Source organism: Papaver somniferum, unplaced genomic scaffold (genome assembly GCF_003573695.1).
Source record: "Papaver somniferum cultivar HN1 unplaced genomic scaffold, ASM357369v1 unplaced-scaffold_132, whole genome shotgun sequence".
In the NCBI taxonomy this organism is placed as follows: Eukaryota; Viridiplantae; Streptophyta; class Magnoliopsida; order Ranunculales; family Papaveraceae; genus Papaver; species Papaver somniferum.
In genome coordinates, this window is record NW_020622381.1 from 10,319,473 (window position 1) to 10,334,541 (window position 15,069).

The 15,069-nt window shown below is 37.3% G+C and overlaps 2 protein-coding genes across 2 annotated transcripts; one reads left to right on the forward strand and one right to left on the reverse strand.

Moving 5' to 3' along the window:
• The first annotated feature begins 4,889 nt into the window (after nt 1-4,889).
• LOC113333154 (galactinol synthase 1-like) lies at nt 4,890-6,914 on the forward strand. Its single transcript, XM_026579661.1, has 4 exons — nt 4,890-5,327; nt 5,561-5,881; nt 5,985-6,119; nt 6,234-6,914. The coding sequence occupies exons 1-4, from the start codon at nt 4,992-4,994 to the stop codon at nt 6,477-6,479; spliced, it is 1,038 nt and encodes a 345-aa protein (XP_026435446.1). The 5' UTR covers nt 4,890-4,991; the 3' UTR covers nt 6,480-6,914.
• Nucleotides 6,915-7,038: 124 nt separating this feature from the next.
• LOC113332816 lies at nt 7,039-10,144 on the reverse strand (the record flags this gene model as incomplete). The annotated part of the gene is made up of 3 exons (XM_026579323.1): nt 7,039-7,346; nt 9,810-9,881; nt 9,995-10,144. Coding segments are annotated over 3 exons (405 nt in total), but the record flags the coding sequence as incomplete, so codon positions are not given.
• Nucleotides 10,145-15,069: the final 4,925 nt, after the last annotated feature.

The window sequence follows — 15,069 nt, forward strand, 5'->3', positions numbered from 1 at the left end:
GATTTAAAATACTATCGATGCCCATTTATCCCTGTACCCTTCTTGTTTATCTACCTATATACCCCATCAAATGTGTTAACTTTATATACCCCCAACCCAAACATATCATCATGATATATGTTATTAAAAAGAAGAAAAAAAAACACGGATGAGACAGAGAAATATAAAGTCAGTAGAAAACCTTCATTCGCATGAATATATGTTGGATACTTGATTTTGAGTGTTAGATTCATGGTTCAAAGTCTTTTGTTGTATGATAAACAACCTCGTCTAAGTGTGATCACTTCAACTTTGTTTCGAGCAAAGTAGTTAATATCACGTATCGGTATCGTATCTGGCGGATCCTATACACCTATACAAAAGATATTATCGGTTTTTATCGACTGTACATTATTAAAATTATAATTTCAAATATCAATAAAAATCATAATAAAAAACAATAATAATCATAAACATTTCTCAAACTTCCAAAATAAAAGGTAATTAACATACATTCCAGTTAATTCCCTTTCCTTGAAATTTCCTATGCACAATCAAAACTTAATACTAACACTCTAAGAAGTTAAGGGTTGCAGAAAAATTCTCAAACAAAGAAGGCAATCAGTTTGGCGCACCATTAACGATTTATGGATCAATCTGTTTTCCGCAACAAAGAAAATGCCCTAACTCGTTCATGTTTAGTTTATTATATCTTTACTACAGATGATACTGAAATGCCTAATTTTCATTTCATAGATTTCATCTTTATAAAAAATGATACTGAACTGATAATATCAGTGTATAGGTAAAACCGATATATCGGTCGGTAGCCGATACGAACGTTTTTATCGTTCCGTCTTCGTATCAATGATATTTTGGATATTGTATAGGTATTTTCCGATATCTGATAAAAACATGTAATATCGGCATGTACAACCGATATTGACTACCTTGCTCGTGACGAAAGTCATGTTGATTATTTCAATAACTTGAAAATCGCTTTGAAGAAAAATAGTTTGTGAATAACAACTATATAACATCCTCTAAGAAAGTTTCAATGATTGAAATGAGAGTTTAGAAACATGTAACCATCTTTGGATATAAACATGGTGTGTTCTCACATTTGTGTAAAAGTCCAAAACCGGGAACCCAAAGTATGCGTACCCGTACGCGTACTGGCGGTTGTTGGAAATCCGGGTAAGTATGCGTACTCGTACGCATACTGGCGGAAAGTCCACGTCCGTGAATTTCTGCTGGACTTTGAAAGTGAAAAACAAACTCAATCCGGTTATTTAAGTACGCGTACCCGTATGCATACTTAAGTAGGTTACTTTCTAAAATCGGGTTGTTCATGAACTAAAACATTTATATATTAAGGAATGCAATCTTTGCAAACCGTGGCTATAATGTTCATGAATCGATTCGAGTGAATCAAAACCGATTTTTCTTCGATTGTGTATTGTATACTTCTATAAGATCTAAGCAATTGAACAACTCTCCAACTAGTTCATTTGAGTCATTTGAATTAATAATGGTGAAGATGAATAAGGTTGAAAGTGCTCATATTGCTAACCATTAGTTAACTATTGTTGAACCAACTAAGTGTACACGTTTAGGTATGGTTACTCAAACCTAGATGAAGTTACATTTCATTTGTGTATAACAAGCTAAGTTCGATCTAACAGTTGAAAGATATTAGCTTGAATCTAATCAGGTTTTCATCTAACAGTGAATATTGAATGCTTTGTTACCAAGGTAACTTAGATTGCAAACCCTGATTTGGAGACTATATAAAGGAGAACTCTAGCAACTGGGAAACCTAATACCCACACCTCATGTGTGATACTAGTTGTATAAGCTAGAGTCGATTCTCCTTTAACCTTAGGTTTTTCACGAAACCTTGTAGGTTAACGACTTAAAGACTTTATTGGGATTGTGAAGCCAGACCCAACTATTTTCTCTGTAGTTGCGTGATCTGATCTTGCTGTTTCTATCGTGTTTGAGTACAATCGTAAGATTGTCTTGAGATTTATATCTCCGATAGGCAAGATAGAAAAGTAGTCACAAACACATTCGTCTCATCGTTTGTGATTCCACAATATCTTGTTTCGCTAGATTAAGATTATTGTGAGGTGATTGATATTTCTAGGCTGTTCTTCGGGAATATAAGTCCGGTATATCAATTGGTTCTTGTTCACCTTGATTTATCAAAAGACGGAACAAAACCCGTAGGTATTTCTGTGGGAGTCAGATTTATCTATTCATATAGACTTTTTTGTGTGATACATATTTGTTTATCAAGTCTTCGACTTTGGGTCGTAGCAACTCTTAGTTATGGGTGAGATCAAATAAGGGAATCAAGTGCGTAGTATCCTGCTGGGATCAGATACGTAAAGAGCGCTACTGTACCTTGAATCAGTGTGAGATTGATTGGGTTTCAACTACAGTCCATACCGAAGTTAGTTTGTAGTAGGCTGTTTGTAGCGGCTTAATACAATATGATGTTCAATTTGGACTAGGTCCCGGGATTTTTCTGCATTTGCGGTTTCCTCGTTAACAAAACTTCTGGTGTCTGTGTTATTTCTTTTCCGCATTATATTTTGTTATATAATTGAAATATCATAAGTTGTGCGTTGAATCGATCAATTGATAAATCCAATTTTTGTTTGTTGATTGAAATTGATTGATCCTTGAACATTGGTCTTTGCTACCAATCAAGTTATATCTCTTATATTCAATCGGGCTCGCATATTTCTATTTGTTGATTGCAGATTGAATCGAGAGATATAGATATTAACTCTTTAATATACTTTTTATAAGACTGAGTCTAACTGTCTAGTTGATTCTTTTGTAAGTATATTGGAGTTAGTCCATATAAATTGCTAAGAGAAATATTGGGTGAGGTTGTTAGACCCCCGCTTTTTCAATATTTATACTCGAAAAAATGTAATTTAATGAGAATTTTTACGAAGTAAAAGCCTACCGAACACAACAAATAAGTTATTTTATACGCAGTGTCGTATGCCCATTTAATGGCCTAAAATTTTCATGGGACATGACCGGAAATACTCTATGGTTCTGTGAATCAACCTCACCCAAGAGTACTCAGCCTTGCATACTTGCATCAAAGTATGCATCTTCCTTCACTCTTAAGGCTTTACGCAACAGAAGTCTTTCTTCTTTTTTCTCTAACTCTTTATGCCCACCATAAGAATAAGAGGTTTTACATGCATCAAACAATTGATAAACTCACACAAATCAGCAACATAAGAACACAAAAACTTACTGCAACAAACCCATTTTATTGAACTAAAGGAAGATTACAAAACTTGTCCATCACATGGACCAAAACAGGCCATTCACTCTCTTGGTGAATGCCTAACTTTCTCTACAAATCAGTGGTTCTTCTCCAAATTGAACAATACCAACATTATTGATTCCTAGACTATTTATACTAATAGGATCATGCCAAAATTTATGTGTAACCGCTTGCACATCCTACAGACAGCCACATGTCCACATGTAGTTTTCATAACCGCCAATTTGCTTTTCAACCGTTACCTTTTGTGTTGTCTTGCATATTTAAGCCATACTTGTCTTGAACAGTTAGGGACACTCTAATAAGGTTATAAACTTACTTTATAATTGTTCCAACTTGTCTTACATCATTGGCATGCTCGCAAAGCCAATAAACAACACTTGAGCCATAATGCGCCATAATGAGCCATAATGCGCTACAATGCGCCGCATTAGGCCTTGATCTGAACTTTCTAGGACACTTTAGCTAAGCAAAATTCATGCCAACATGATTTCCAACTTATGCCAATATGTGCCATATGCTCATATGCGTTATTCTTGCTCTACTTAACCAATTGCTCGACAATAGTGATGCATACTCTTGCATCACTAGCTTGTTTGCACTGTCCAAGGTTTGGCCAACCTTGAACTAATGCATATGCCAACTCTTAGCTTATTCTATGCTCTTGCATCATCCTTGAGTTTGACCAACTTAATTCCATGGATATGCATCAATGCGAACATCTCATGTTACATTTGTCAATTTGGCCTGCCTTGTCTTCCTCAATGAAGCTTTTTGTGTCAGCCAATAAGTTTTGTTATTGGGCCACTGACTCTATGATATAGCGCCACCTTGGCGTTTCACTGGCCGTGCAGAGTCTTGTGATTTTAGGGCTTCATGGTTTATGCAGTGTAGTGCCATCCTGGCTGACCACTAACTAGGCCGGCTATGCTATAACGCACAATCTTTGTGCTTCACTAGCCCGGCCCGTAATACGTAGCTAGATTGTCACAAGTTTGAAAATCTAATTTGTCCACCGACAAAACTTTGCAAATCCGTTTATCGACTGTTGCCACTTGCCATTGGATTACGCTTTACCGCCAGAGTCGACCCCACCTCCAGATTGTAACATTAGGAGAGCAGCACGTCTAAAATTGTGCCATGTAGACCTAATGACATCAATAACTCCCTATCAAACTTGTCGACAGACCAAAGGGAAGAGTGTCACCATGACCCACTTGAGTGACACGTACTATTTACACCTCATTTAACTGATATTTAAATATTTAAAGGGTATTTATAGAAAAAACATATTTTACGTGTCCTGATTTGGTCAATTTGGAAAAACACACATGACAATCTTCTAGGCTCTCAGCTCTCTAGCTCATTCCATTGCCCTCTCTCGGTCTTTTCTCATTAATAACTCGAGAAATTTCCAGTTGACACGTTACCACCGTTAGATTAAATACTTACTACACATGTCATTAGATTACCCGTGATTATCGGAATTAATAAAATTTTAAATTTCTATGACCACTTGGGCCAAAATCTCTTTCATTAGCTTATTTAAGCACCACCCCACATATTAGTTTCCTACACCAAAACTTAAAAACAAAAACAATTCGCTCTCAAAGATTTCAACTTTCCTCTTATCAACAAAACTCTTATCTCAAAAACTTCGCTCACTCTTTCTCCCTTTTGATACTTGATCATCATGGCACCACAGCTCATACCAAGAACCCTAGCCAATGGTGGGCTTAAATCATCAAAACAAGCAAGTTTACAGAGTAGAGCTTATGTTACGTTTTTAGCTGGTAATAAAGATTATGTAAAAGGTGTTGTAGGATTAGCAAAAGGTTTAAGAAAAGTGAAAACTGCATATCCATTAGTTGTTGCAGTTTTACCTGATGTACCTCAAGAACATCGTGACTTACTCGAGCAACAAGGTTGTATTGTTCGTGAGATTGAACCTGTTTATCCACCTGAAAATCAGACTCAGTTTGCTATGGCTTATTATGTCATCAACTACTCTAAGTTGCGTATTTGGGAGGTAACTTTTGATTTCATGAATTTGATTAGTCAGTTTTCTTAACGGTTCTTCATTCAGAATTTTTGCATAAAAAATGCTATGAGGATCTTTGCTGCCACGTGGAAGCTTGAATACATGCACTGGTCGTTTTTTTTTGTTTCTAGGTTCTGGATATTTCTAAGTTGTGCAGGTCTATTTACCTAAGTGCCCTCCGTTTCTATAGTTATCTGATAATGATATACTTTTATTTGTAGTTCGTGGAGTACAGCAAGATGATATACTTGGATGGAGATATCCAAGTCTTTGAAAACATTGATCATCTCTTTGATCTTCCAGATGGTTACTTCTATGCTGTAAAGGATTGCTTCTGTGAGAAAACTTGGAGTCATACTCCTCAGTACAAGATTGGGTACTGCCAACAATGCCCTGATAGGGTCAAGTGGCCAGCTGAGATGGGGGCGCCTCCGGCCCTCTACTTCAACGCTGGAATGTTCCTTTTTGAACCCAACCTATGTACTTACCATGACCTGCTAAAGCAGCTCAAAATCTCCCCTACAACTCCTTTTGCTGAGCAGGTAAATCTAAGACAATGTTAAAAATATCAAGGGTAACTAACCGATCTTGATTTGCTTAAGCTAACCATTTTTTTCATGTTTTATTTGGCGGGGACATTTGCAGGACTTTCTGAACATTTACTTCAGGGATATTTACAAACCCATTCCTCTAGTGTACAATCTGGTATTAGCTATGTTATGGCGTCACCCTGAGAATGTGGAGCTTGACAAAGTCAAAGTCGTTCACTACTGTGCTGCGGTGCGTCTTGTTTCATTTCATTAACATTGATGTTTCTGTTTACTTTGATGTCACTTGGTTGACAATTTGCTCAGTGTTGCTTAATGATGTATTCACATATGATTTTGATAATAGGGATCAAAGCCGTGGAGGTATACTGGAGAGGAAGAGAATATGCAACGAGAAGACATTAAGATGCTGGTAAAGAAGTGGTGGGATATATACAACGATGAGTCTTTAGATTACAAGATGCCTGTCAAGAAGGGAGGAGAGATTGAAAACCCCAGTGATACGGTTGAATCTGGCAACTTTCAGTTGTTCCTCTCTGTTTTGTCTGAGGCTGCTGGAGTCAAGTACATCAAGGCTCCATCGGCAGCTTAGTAGTGTGGCTGTATATAAATTGTATACTACATCTCGTGTTCGGATTTATACAGTCTCGGGGTTATTATTAATATATACTTACATATGCACATTTCGTCTCGCCTTATATGGTCGAGGGCTGAAGCTGTTCGACTGTGGAAGTGGCGACTTTGACTTTTTGTTTCATCTTTTTCTACTAGGAGGCACATCTAGTGAAATGCAAATATGGATGTGTTGCTGTATTGCTTGCCAGGCCGACATGCCTTGGCGTGTTTGAGTTTCCTTTTGCGCTTGCATGCGCTTTGGAGAAAGTTCCCCATTTCGTGTTTAAATGGAATGTGCAAGGAGATGCAGATCTGTAGCTCTTTTTCAATGTTGAGACTTGATAGGTTAATGTTTATGTTTATTATGCTTTGGCAAGTATACTACCTCGACCCTTTTCAGATAATCAGATAATTGTTGGTCTTTTAGTTCTTTCGCAGCACTCAGGTGATTGTTGGTCTAGATAATTGTTGGTCTTTTTAGTTCTTTGTCAGCATTCTTCGAGTGATTGTTGGTCTTTTAGATCGCTGGTATTTAATTTCCCAAAAGATATTTTCCACTCAATTTAAGATAATAAGAATAACGGCAAGTACCATACAGAATCTGATTCAACGTACCCAACGGTCACAATAGATTATGTAAAAGGTAAAGGATAACCAAATTTTACTGCGCATCCAAAGTTGAATCAGCCAGAAAACTGCGACTGAAGTGGCCTCCCGACAGAGTCAATTTCTCAGCTTTAACAACGGCATCCAAAGGGAGAGGAATGTAAGTACGGGAAGGGCCATAGAAATGAGGGAAGTAGTTGGTACTATCAACAGATTCATAAACCAATCCATCCCCGAGCTGCATCAAAACAAGGAGAATAAACAACTGTCGTAGAATTATGATTTCAATCATCATGCTCATCACATATGAAGCTTAAAGTAATACAGCTTGTTATGTGACAATCAATTCGAATTGTGATACCCCTCATACTAATAGAAAGGAGGAAACAACCTATCTGATACACATGCAGTATACAGAATAGAAAAGAAGAAACAACCTATCTGTATACGGAAGCCGAAATACAACTCCGATATCTGAGGCAGTCAGTATCTTAAAAAGCGGTTGATACAAGTTCAGCCACAGTTCAGCCACATAACGAGTCAAAGGAGCTGTAATATTTTTTTGTGAGTCAAAGGAGCTGTAATGTTTTTTTGGTGAATCAGTAGTTCTCATCTCCTAGACCTCAGTCTGTAGTTCTTACTATCTTTCAATTTTCAATAGATAGCTACAAAAGATTAGAACTACCACTACTCAGTTACATTCTGTACAAAGTAAATGTGCCCGAATCTTGTGAGTAGATTCTCTTCTCTTGCATGGGTTACTCTCCCTCCAAGAACAAAATAATTTCAACATAAAACATATCAGTTGCATTTACCTTTACAAATCATCTGAATAGTGACTACTTTGTCAAGGATACCGACGCCATCATAACTACAACTACTCAGAAGACTTAAGTCTGAATTCCAGAGAGAGTCTACAACAGACTCAAATAGTCTCCCTTTTTGTTCTCCATCTTATTTTACGGATTGTTATACTATTCAAATTCTAAAACAATACTTATCCAATGTGTAGTGTAGTGCAATTATATACAGCGAAGAGTTTTTCTCCACCAAAAGCGTGGAACTACAATTGCAATACAAGTCTTGTTTTGGTATCAGCCAGATAATTCTTTAACCACACATCTTCCAACTCTTCTTCAATATGGCAACTTCAACAACTTCATATTAATCATCTCATCAATGTCAAACTATCTTCTGCACACAACACAGTTCAAACCCCTCCTCATAAAAGGATACAAACTCCAAGAATACGTCAAAACACCCTACCTAAGCCCCCATGTGCCTTGCCAAATTTTGATAATGGGAAATACAAAGTTCACCAAATTGGAAGAACAAGACCAGATCCTCCTAGAGTGGCTGTTATTCTCCCTCACAGAGAGTGTTATGTCTCGTGTTGTGGGATTGTCATCATTACAAGAAGTATGACAGGCACTAACAAATCAATGCAAGAATCATTTCAGAAAGCTAAACAAATTTTCAATGCCCTCGCAGCTTCAGGAAACCCCATTGCTAAAAATGATTTGCAACACTCAATTCTACGTGGAGTAGATAAGGCTTATGATATATCCTAGAACTGCTTGCTACAAATAATTTTCAGTGGTCGGGTTTCCTGAAGCTGCAAACGCACCAAAAATGTGTTCAGCTCTCGAAAAATATTAACCAGCCAAGGAGGAAATGGTTTGCTCTTCTCCTTTGGTAAACTCGCGATTAATATCATCCGAGTTTGGAAAGGTACGTGGGGGCTTGGGTAGGGTTCCACCAATGTAACCTTGCAGTTTATATCTTTTTCGAAGGGGTTTGGACAACAAAAGATAGTTTGTGTCAATTGAGTTTGACATTAATTAGGTGATTAATATGAAGTTGTTAAAAAGTTGAAGTTGAAGCTGTCATATTGGAGAAGAAAAAGAAGAAAAGAAAGGATGCGTGTTTAAACAATCATCTGGCTGATATCAAAACAAGATTTGCATTGCAGCTGTAAAATAAGTTGGAGAGTTAATGAGGAAACTATGTCAGTTGGATTTAGACTCTTTCTGGTCTTCGGACTTAGTCTTCTGAGTAGTTGTAGTTCTGTTGACAGCGATTACCTGCAATACAAGTCCTGATTTACTTTTACATATATAAGTATCAAGCCCAAATGCCTGAACAATTTTCTGCCAAGCTTAAATTTTTTGAAATTTATGTATCACTAAATATTTGACTGGTTGAATGCCTATAGTGGAGATCTCAAAGTCATATAAGAAAGCTAGAGAGTTTGTACAATAAATCTAGTAATTTCCTCACTGTAACTTATATCCACTTGGAAGTAAAGTCGATACTATTGAAAGGTGTAAGTTAGAAACATAGGATACCTAGTTGATCAAATTGGACCTAATCTAGCGCTTCTACTGCAGTGTGTGGAATAGATTATTTTGAGGCCATAAGGCCCATAATTCGAGACTCGAGAAGAATCATGCCGAATAATTCCAAAACTTGAAGTGCATTTCCTCACTACCACCAAAGGAATAGCCTTCAAGAGAAAAATCTAGTTCACTCCAAATGATCTTATTAAATTGAAGTACTTCTTGGGTTGAGAATTAATTTTCTAATCTTACAAATACTAATCAAATGACCCAATTAAGTTTTTAATACTCTAAAAGTTATCCAGATAAACAGAAATTCAGTGGATCTTCAATAAAATTAAGAGTACAGTTAGAAATATGACCTTCTTAAAATCAATTTGTAGCAAGTAGAGATCTTCCCTTCCTTTGAAAAAATTCTCTAAAGTTGACTTCACCTAGACGAACATTTGATACAATCCATTATCAGTACATATCATTTGAACCAAATTAGGGATCAAAGACCATGAAAGTAGTTAAAAAATCATCAAGAGAGATTGGGGAAGGAAACCTGATTGAGTTTGCTGAGGTGAAAACAAGCAGTAGACTTATCAATTTCTCCACCAAAAGTAGACCCATTCTTTTGCAGCTCATCCCATTCTTCTTTGGTGCTGATTCTGTAAACGAATTCTGGGTGCTGATTCTGTAAACGAATTCTGGGGTTTCACCCATTTCTCACAGCTCCACCGCAGCACAAAAAATCAATATTTTGAAGGTGTTGAAATTCGTCTAAACTGTGCTACTGTTTATGGGCCAAGGTACAACGTAATACGGATGATATGTGTACATACAAATAAAGCTTAATAAGAAAGAACGAAGTGGAAGAGAAAGAGGCAGTTTTCATTTAATTTTTGTTCTTCTTTTTTATTTCTCTCTCTATTTACAAAGTACCATGAACGGGTATATATAGTGTTGAAGTAGGAGGTGAATCATCCCATTTAAAGGATCAACATTAACACCTTAAGTGACACGTATTTCTTTTGGTGTCATATACATATAGGTTCAGGTGGGGCCCATAGAATGTGGGCATCCAAACACATGTCCATTCGTAACACTCCCCCTTGGATGACCACCATTTTAATAACGTTGCCACGTTAAAATTTTGTCGGTAAAATCCAGTGGGACAAAATTCATTCGAAGAGTACAACATCGGTAGCTTCAAAGTGATGATGCTAGTCGCACATTTTCTCTCGTCGTCGAAATCGTGTCAGGAAAACCATTTAGGAAAAACCTGAACTTAGAGTGAGGTTGGTCACCGTCATGAAATGCTTCCTCTGTCAAAGTTGCGTCAGGAAAACCATTTAGGACAAAACCTGCGCTTAGAATGAGGGTCGTCGCTGACACAAAATATTTTCTTTGACGAAAATGCGTCAGGAAAACCACTTGGGACAAAACCTGAACACCCGCACCAGGAAAACCACTTGGAACAGAACCTGGGTGCCCGCACCAGGAAAACCACTTGGGACAAAACCTGAGTGCCCAAAGTTCATAATAATGTTGACGTCAATGCCAATGTTGCCTCGTTAAAAACCTCGTCTGAAAAACCACGTGGGACAAAACCAGACCAAAGGAAAAGAGTACAACGGACGTCGCTCGATAATGGTGCTGAACACGCATATGCTGCCTCGTTAAAACCTTGACAAGGAAAAACCCATCAGGACAAAACCTTAGCGAAGGAAAAAGAGTACAACGCGTTTTAGTCCAGCCAAAGATTCTACGAGTTTACTCCCCCTGAAGCATGACTTCTTAAAGCGGCTGGTGGTGCAAACATTATATATCCTTCAGAAAACCGCTTTACCATTTGCAGTTTATGGAGGATTGACTGCAGGTCTTGCGCCGGGTGCACAATTGCCATTGTACGCCTCGCGTTTAAATCCTCAGTCCATTACACACCAATTTATTTTCGCTTTAACTTCAGGCATAATAATGAAAGGCCTTTTGTAAACTCATAAATACCGTAGAATCAATTTCAGCATCTAAAAGTGTAACCTGCAAAATAAAAGTTAGAAAACACAAGATAATGCATGCATTATATCCATGTATGGTACTTATGGACCATAAATTTAACGTACGTATCAGATGGATCGATCACTTCCCAGTAATGGTGCTAATTTAGAAGCACGATAAGTATTACGAGTATCAAAACTAGATACTCTGGTATATACAGGAAAGTTTTATTATGCTAGCATGTCCTCGAATTTCAGGTCAAGCAAATATTTCGATTCCAGCGAGATCTCAAAAATCTAGTTCAATAGTGGATTTTAGCGCTACGAAGGGTTCTTTCAGAAGTCAAAAATGATATCATCATTTCATCCGGATTTTAACCTTATACCAAGAACATAAAATACACAAAGGATTGTTCATAAATTTCTCCTCTTCAAGATGGTGATTATGACTAAATTTCAAGCCTGACATAATTCACAAAGTCAGGTGGCTGACTGCCTGAGTCAGAGAACCTCGAATCCTTCAGGGATTCATTACAATTACTAGTCATAACCAGATGCAATATGAGTCCTTCAGTGACTACCATGTTAAAGTGCATCTATATTAGGAGAATATTTTTCGTTTTACAGAATCAATCCTGGGGGTTTAGCAGGAAAAACCCTTAAATCGCACCTTGAGCGATTATATTAATCTCTCTGTGCTTCATCTCAAACACCAACCTGTAATATTCAGGCCTCATGATTTTACAGTGTGAGTCGGATCCGAAAATTACACTTTTTCGAGAGATTTCATCCTCTATCTTAGTTATAGAGGAACCAATTATATGCCTTCCAATCATAATGTCGATGTTCCTCTGCAGAGGGGTACACAACCATTATTGTAAACAGTAATCGACAATCATATACGATCTAACACATTCTCTAGTGCATGCACATTTATGAAAATTTCATAGACTGGTACCATTGCCACTTCAGGGGCATTATCATATCCCCATTTTAATGAGGTATAAGCTTAGAGAATGTGGATCATATTCCGATAGTCTCCACGAGAACTATCTGTAGTCTCTTCAAGAGCACTACATATTATAAAAGCGATTGGATTCTCTTTTGTGAGGCATATATGAGGCATTCATTCAGGCCTCAAGCGTGTTTTAACACACGACTTCGTCATTGCGAGATGCATAATTTAACTTGCTGAGACAACTTCTCGGGTCTGCATCCTCAAGCAAGTGACGAATGATATTTTCCCAGAGCTACTGCAGTTATTTGTTTTAATCATGTGTAATCTCCAACACCTCAATTACATCCAATATCTTGGTGTGAGAAAACAAACTGAGATAGTTTCACGCTAATATCTAGCGGCAGCCAAACTTTGTTTGATCAGGATAAATACTTAATCAGATAACTTGTTGAATTGTCGACATTGCTTACTGCAACCTTTAGGTGGTGTCTGGAATCTTTATGACTTTAAGGGAAAAGTCCTTAAATTTTTCGACATAATACGTGCCATCTTCAGGTGGAAGTCTTTCTCCCCATGGTTAAGGCGGGAAAACCTTTTAGGTTATCATAATTTGCACCATCCTTTTATGGTGACGTTTCTCCCCCTGACTAAAGTGGGAGAACCTTTTAGGTTATCAACCCTACTCTTGCCAAACTTCTGGTGGAGGGTTTCCATGCCAACTTCTGGTGGCATTTTAGTTTTCCTGATCATGGCGGAAACATTATTATCTCATTTCTGGAAACTTCTGGTTCCATAATTGCCTGATTTTCAAAGGCAATTCTGCTCATGATAGTTTTTGGGTTTTAATTTAACTAGACAAAAAGTATCCCAAAAACGACTACAGGCTCGACAAAAGATGAGCCATTTCACGCCGTTCCTTGTAACGGCTTACTTCCTCCCCCTAACGGCGGGAATACAGTCTCATCTAGCACATGGTTTTAAATGTCTTATGAATCGAAACCAACATATATAGCTAGGTGACGTTATGGAACAAATACGTAAGTTGTAAGGTTTCTTCCCAAGATATAATTGATGGTAAATAGTTGGTCGAGCAATAAACTAAAGATGCTTCAAAAAAAGAACTTAACTAGACCATGTCGAGTGCGCACATGTGCTAACTATATGCTCGATATAACACCAACTGAAGGCAAAGCATCAAAGCCTATCAATTTACCTCCAAGATAAATGGACTTAAGTGGAAAGTCCAAAAATGGATACGCAACCACAAGATTTGCACAAACAGTTCGGCAAAATCTAACATTACGTGTTAATATAACAAGAGACCATCTAGTAGATGTGTCTATTAATACACTAAAGTATTGAAATAATTGTCCATATTGCAGGGTGAATAAGTCATGCAATTTCCACCTTGAATCCTTTCTAGGAGTTAATGTTGGTGATTCAGTAATGGGTTACCATAATGTTAATGTTAATGTTAATGCAATTTAACAACCAATTGTCTCAGGGACCAATAACACAATTTACATCCTTATCTAATAGAAGCTTCAGATTCTGTAAAGGATTCCATGAGCATTTTGAATCGTCTACTCATCTTGGTAGAACTTTGGCGTCCATACTGATCATGCCTGAGCATGAATAATTCAAGGGTCATTAAACTTCTGGCTAATGACAACATGGAAATCGACTATTCGAATTCTCCTATGGCACACCCCATAAAAGAAAGCCTTATGTTTCTTTACGATGTGTTTCTGGCACAAAAACAAATGAAGTAACAAAATACTCCATAAAAATGCTCGTTTGTCGTTTCAAGGTGGTAACGCCAAATATTCTCAAAAACTCAACAGATTCTTCAGGAATCCGGAATACTATAAGGCATTAATAAAGATGACTGTTATACCACCAAAATGATACACGGTCTTCCGGAGCCGTTTATCATATTATTCGAACCCGAAATGGCATTTCACATTTCCCAAACCTCTACAAGGTTACAGAAATTGTTCGAAAAATTTGTGTTTCTTGTTCCCTTGTCTAGAGACAAATATCTCTATCGTCTATTTAAAATGGATAGATTATTTCAGGAATCTATATTCGATGTCACAGTTGGACGAGAGACATACATTAATAAGTCCTTAACAATATCATTACGTAACCATGGGCTACTTCGGGAACCCAAAGACCACTTCTGGAGTCTAATATGATTTTTACAAGAAACCACAAATTACATGTTGGACTGCTTCTGGAGTCGGCAACATCTCATGGATTGCTTCTGGAATCCATTACTTATAAAAAAATAAGCAAAGAAAACAAACAAAACTTAAAACAAAGGATAAACATCAAAACACATATGGTACTAATACAATAACAATAAATCTCCAACTTCGTCACCTTCAGGGTCAACGAAATATTAATTTACAAGCGTACAAATGGATACACTCTTTTATGGAAAAGTTTCCTACTTGGTCACTTCAGGGACCGCAAATAGGAACGACTAGCACTTTTATAACGGGTCACTTCTGGGACAGAAGGGCTAGCGGACCGTGCCTTTTGCATCCACACTATGCTAAACGAAATTCCAGCTTCTGGTGGAATTGTTTCAAAATCTATGGAGATTATTTAGAGCAAGAGAAATTAAATTTATGTTATCCTCTAGGGATACAACAATTTCTCGCTTCGCCGGTACTA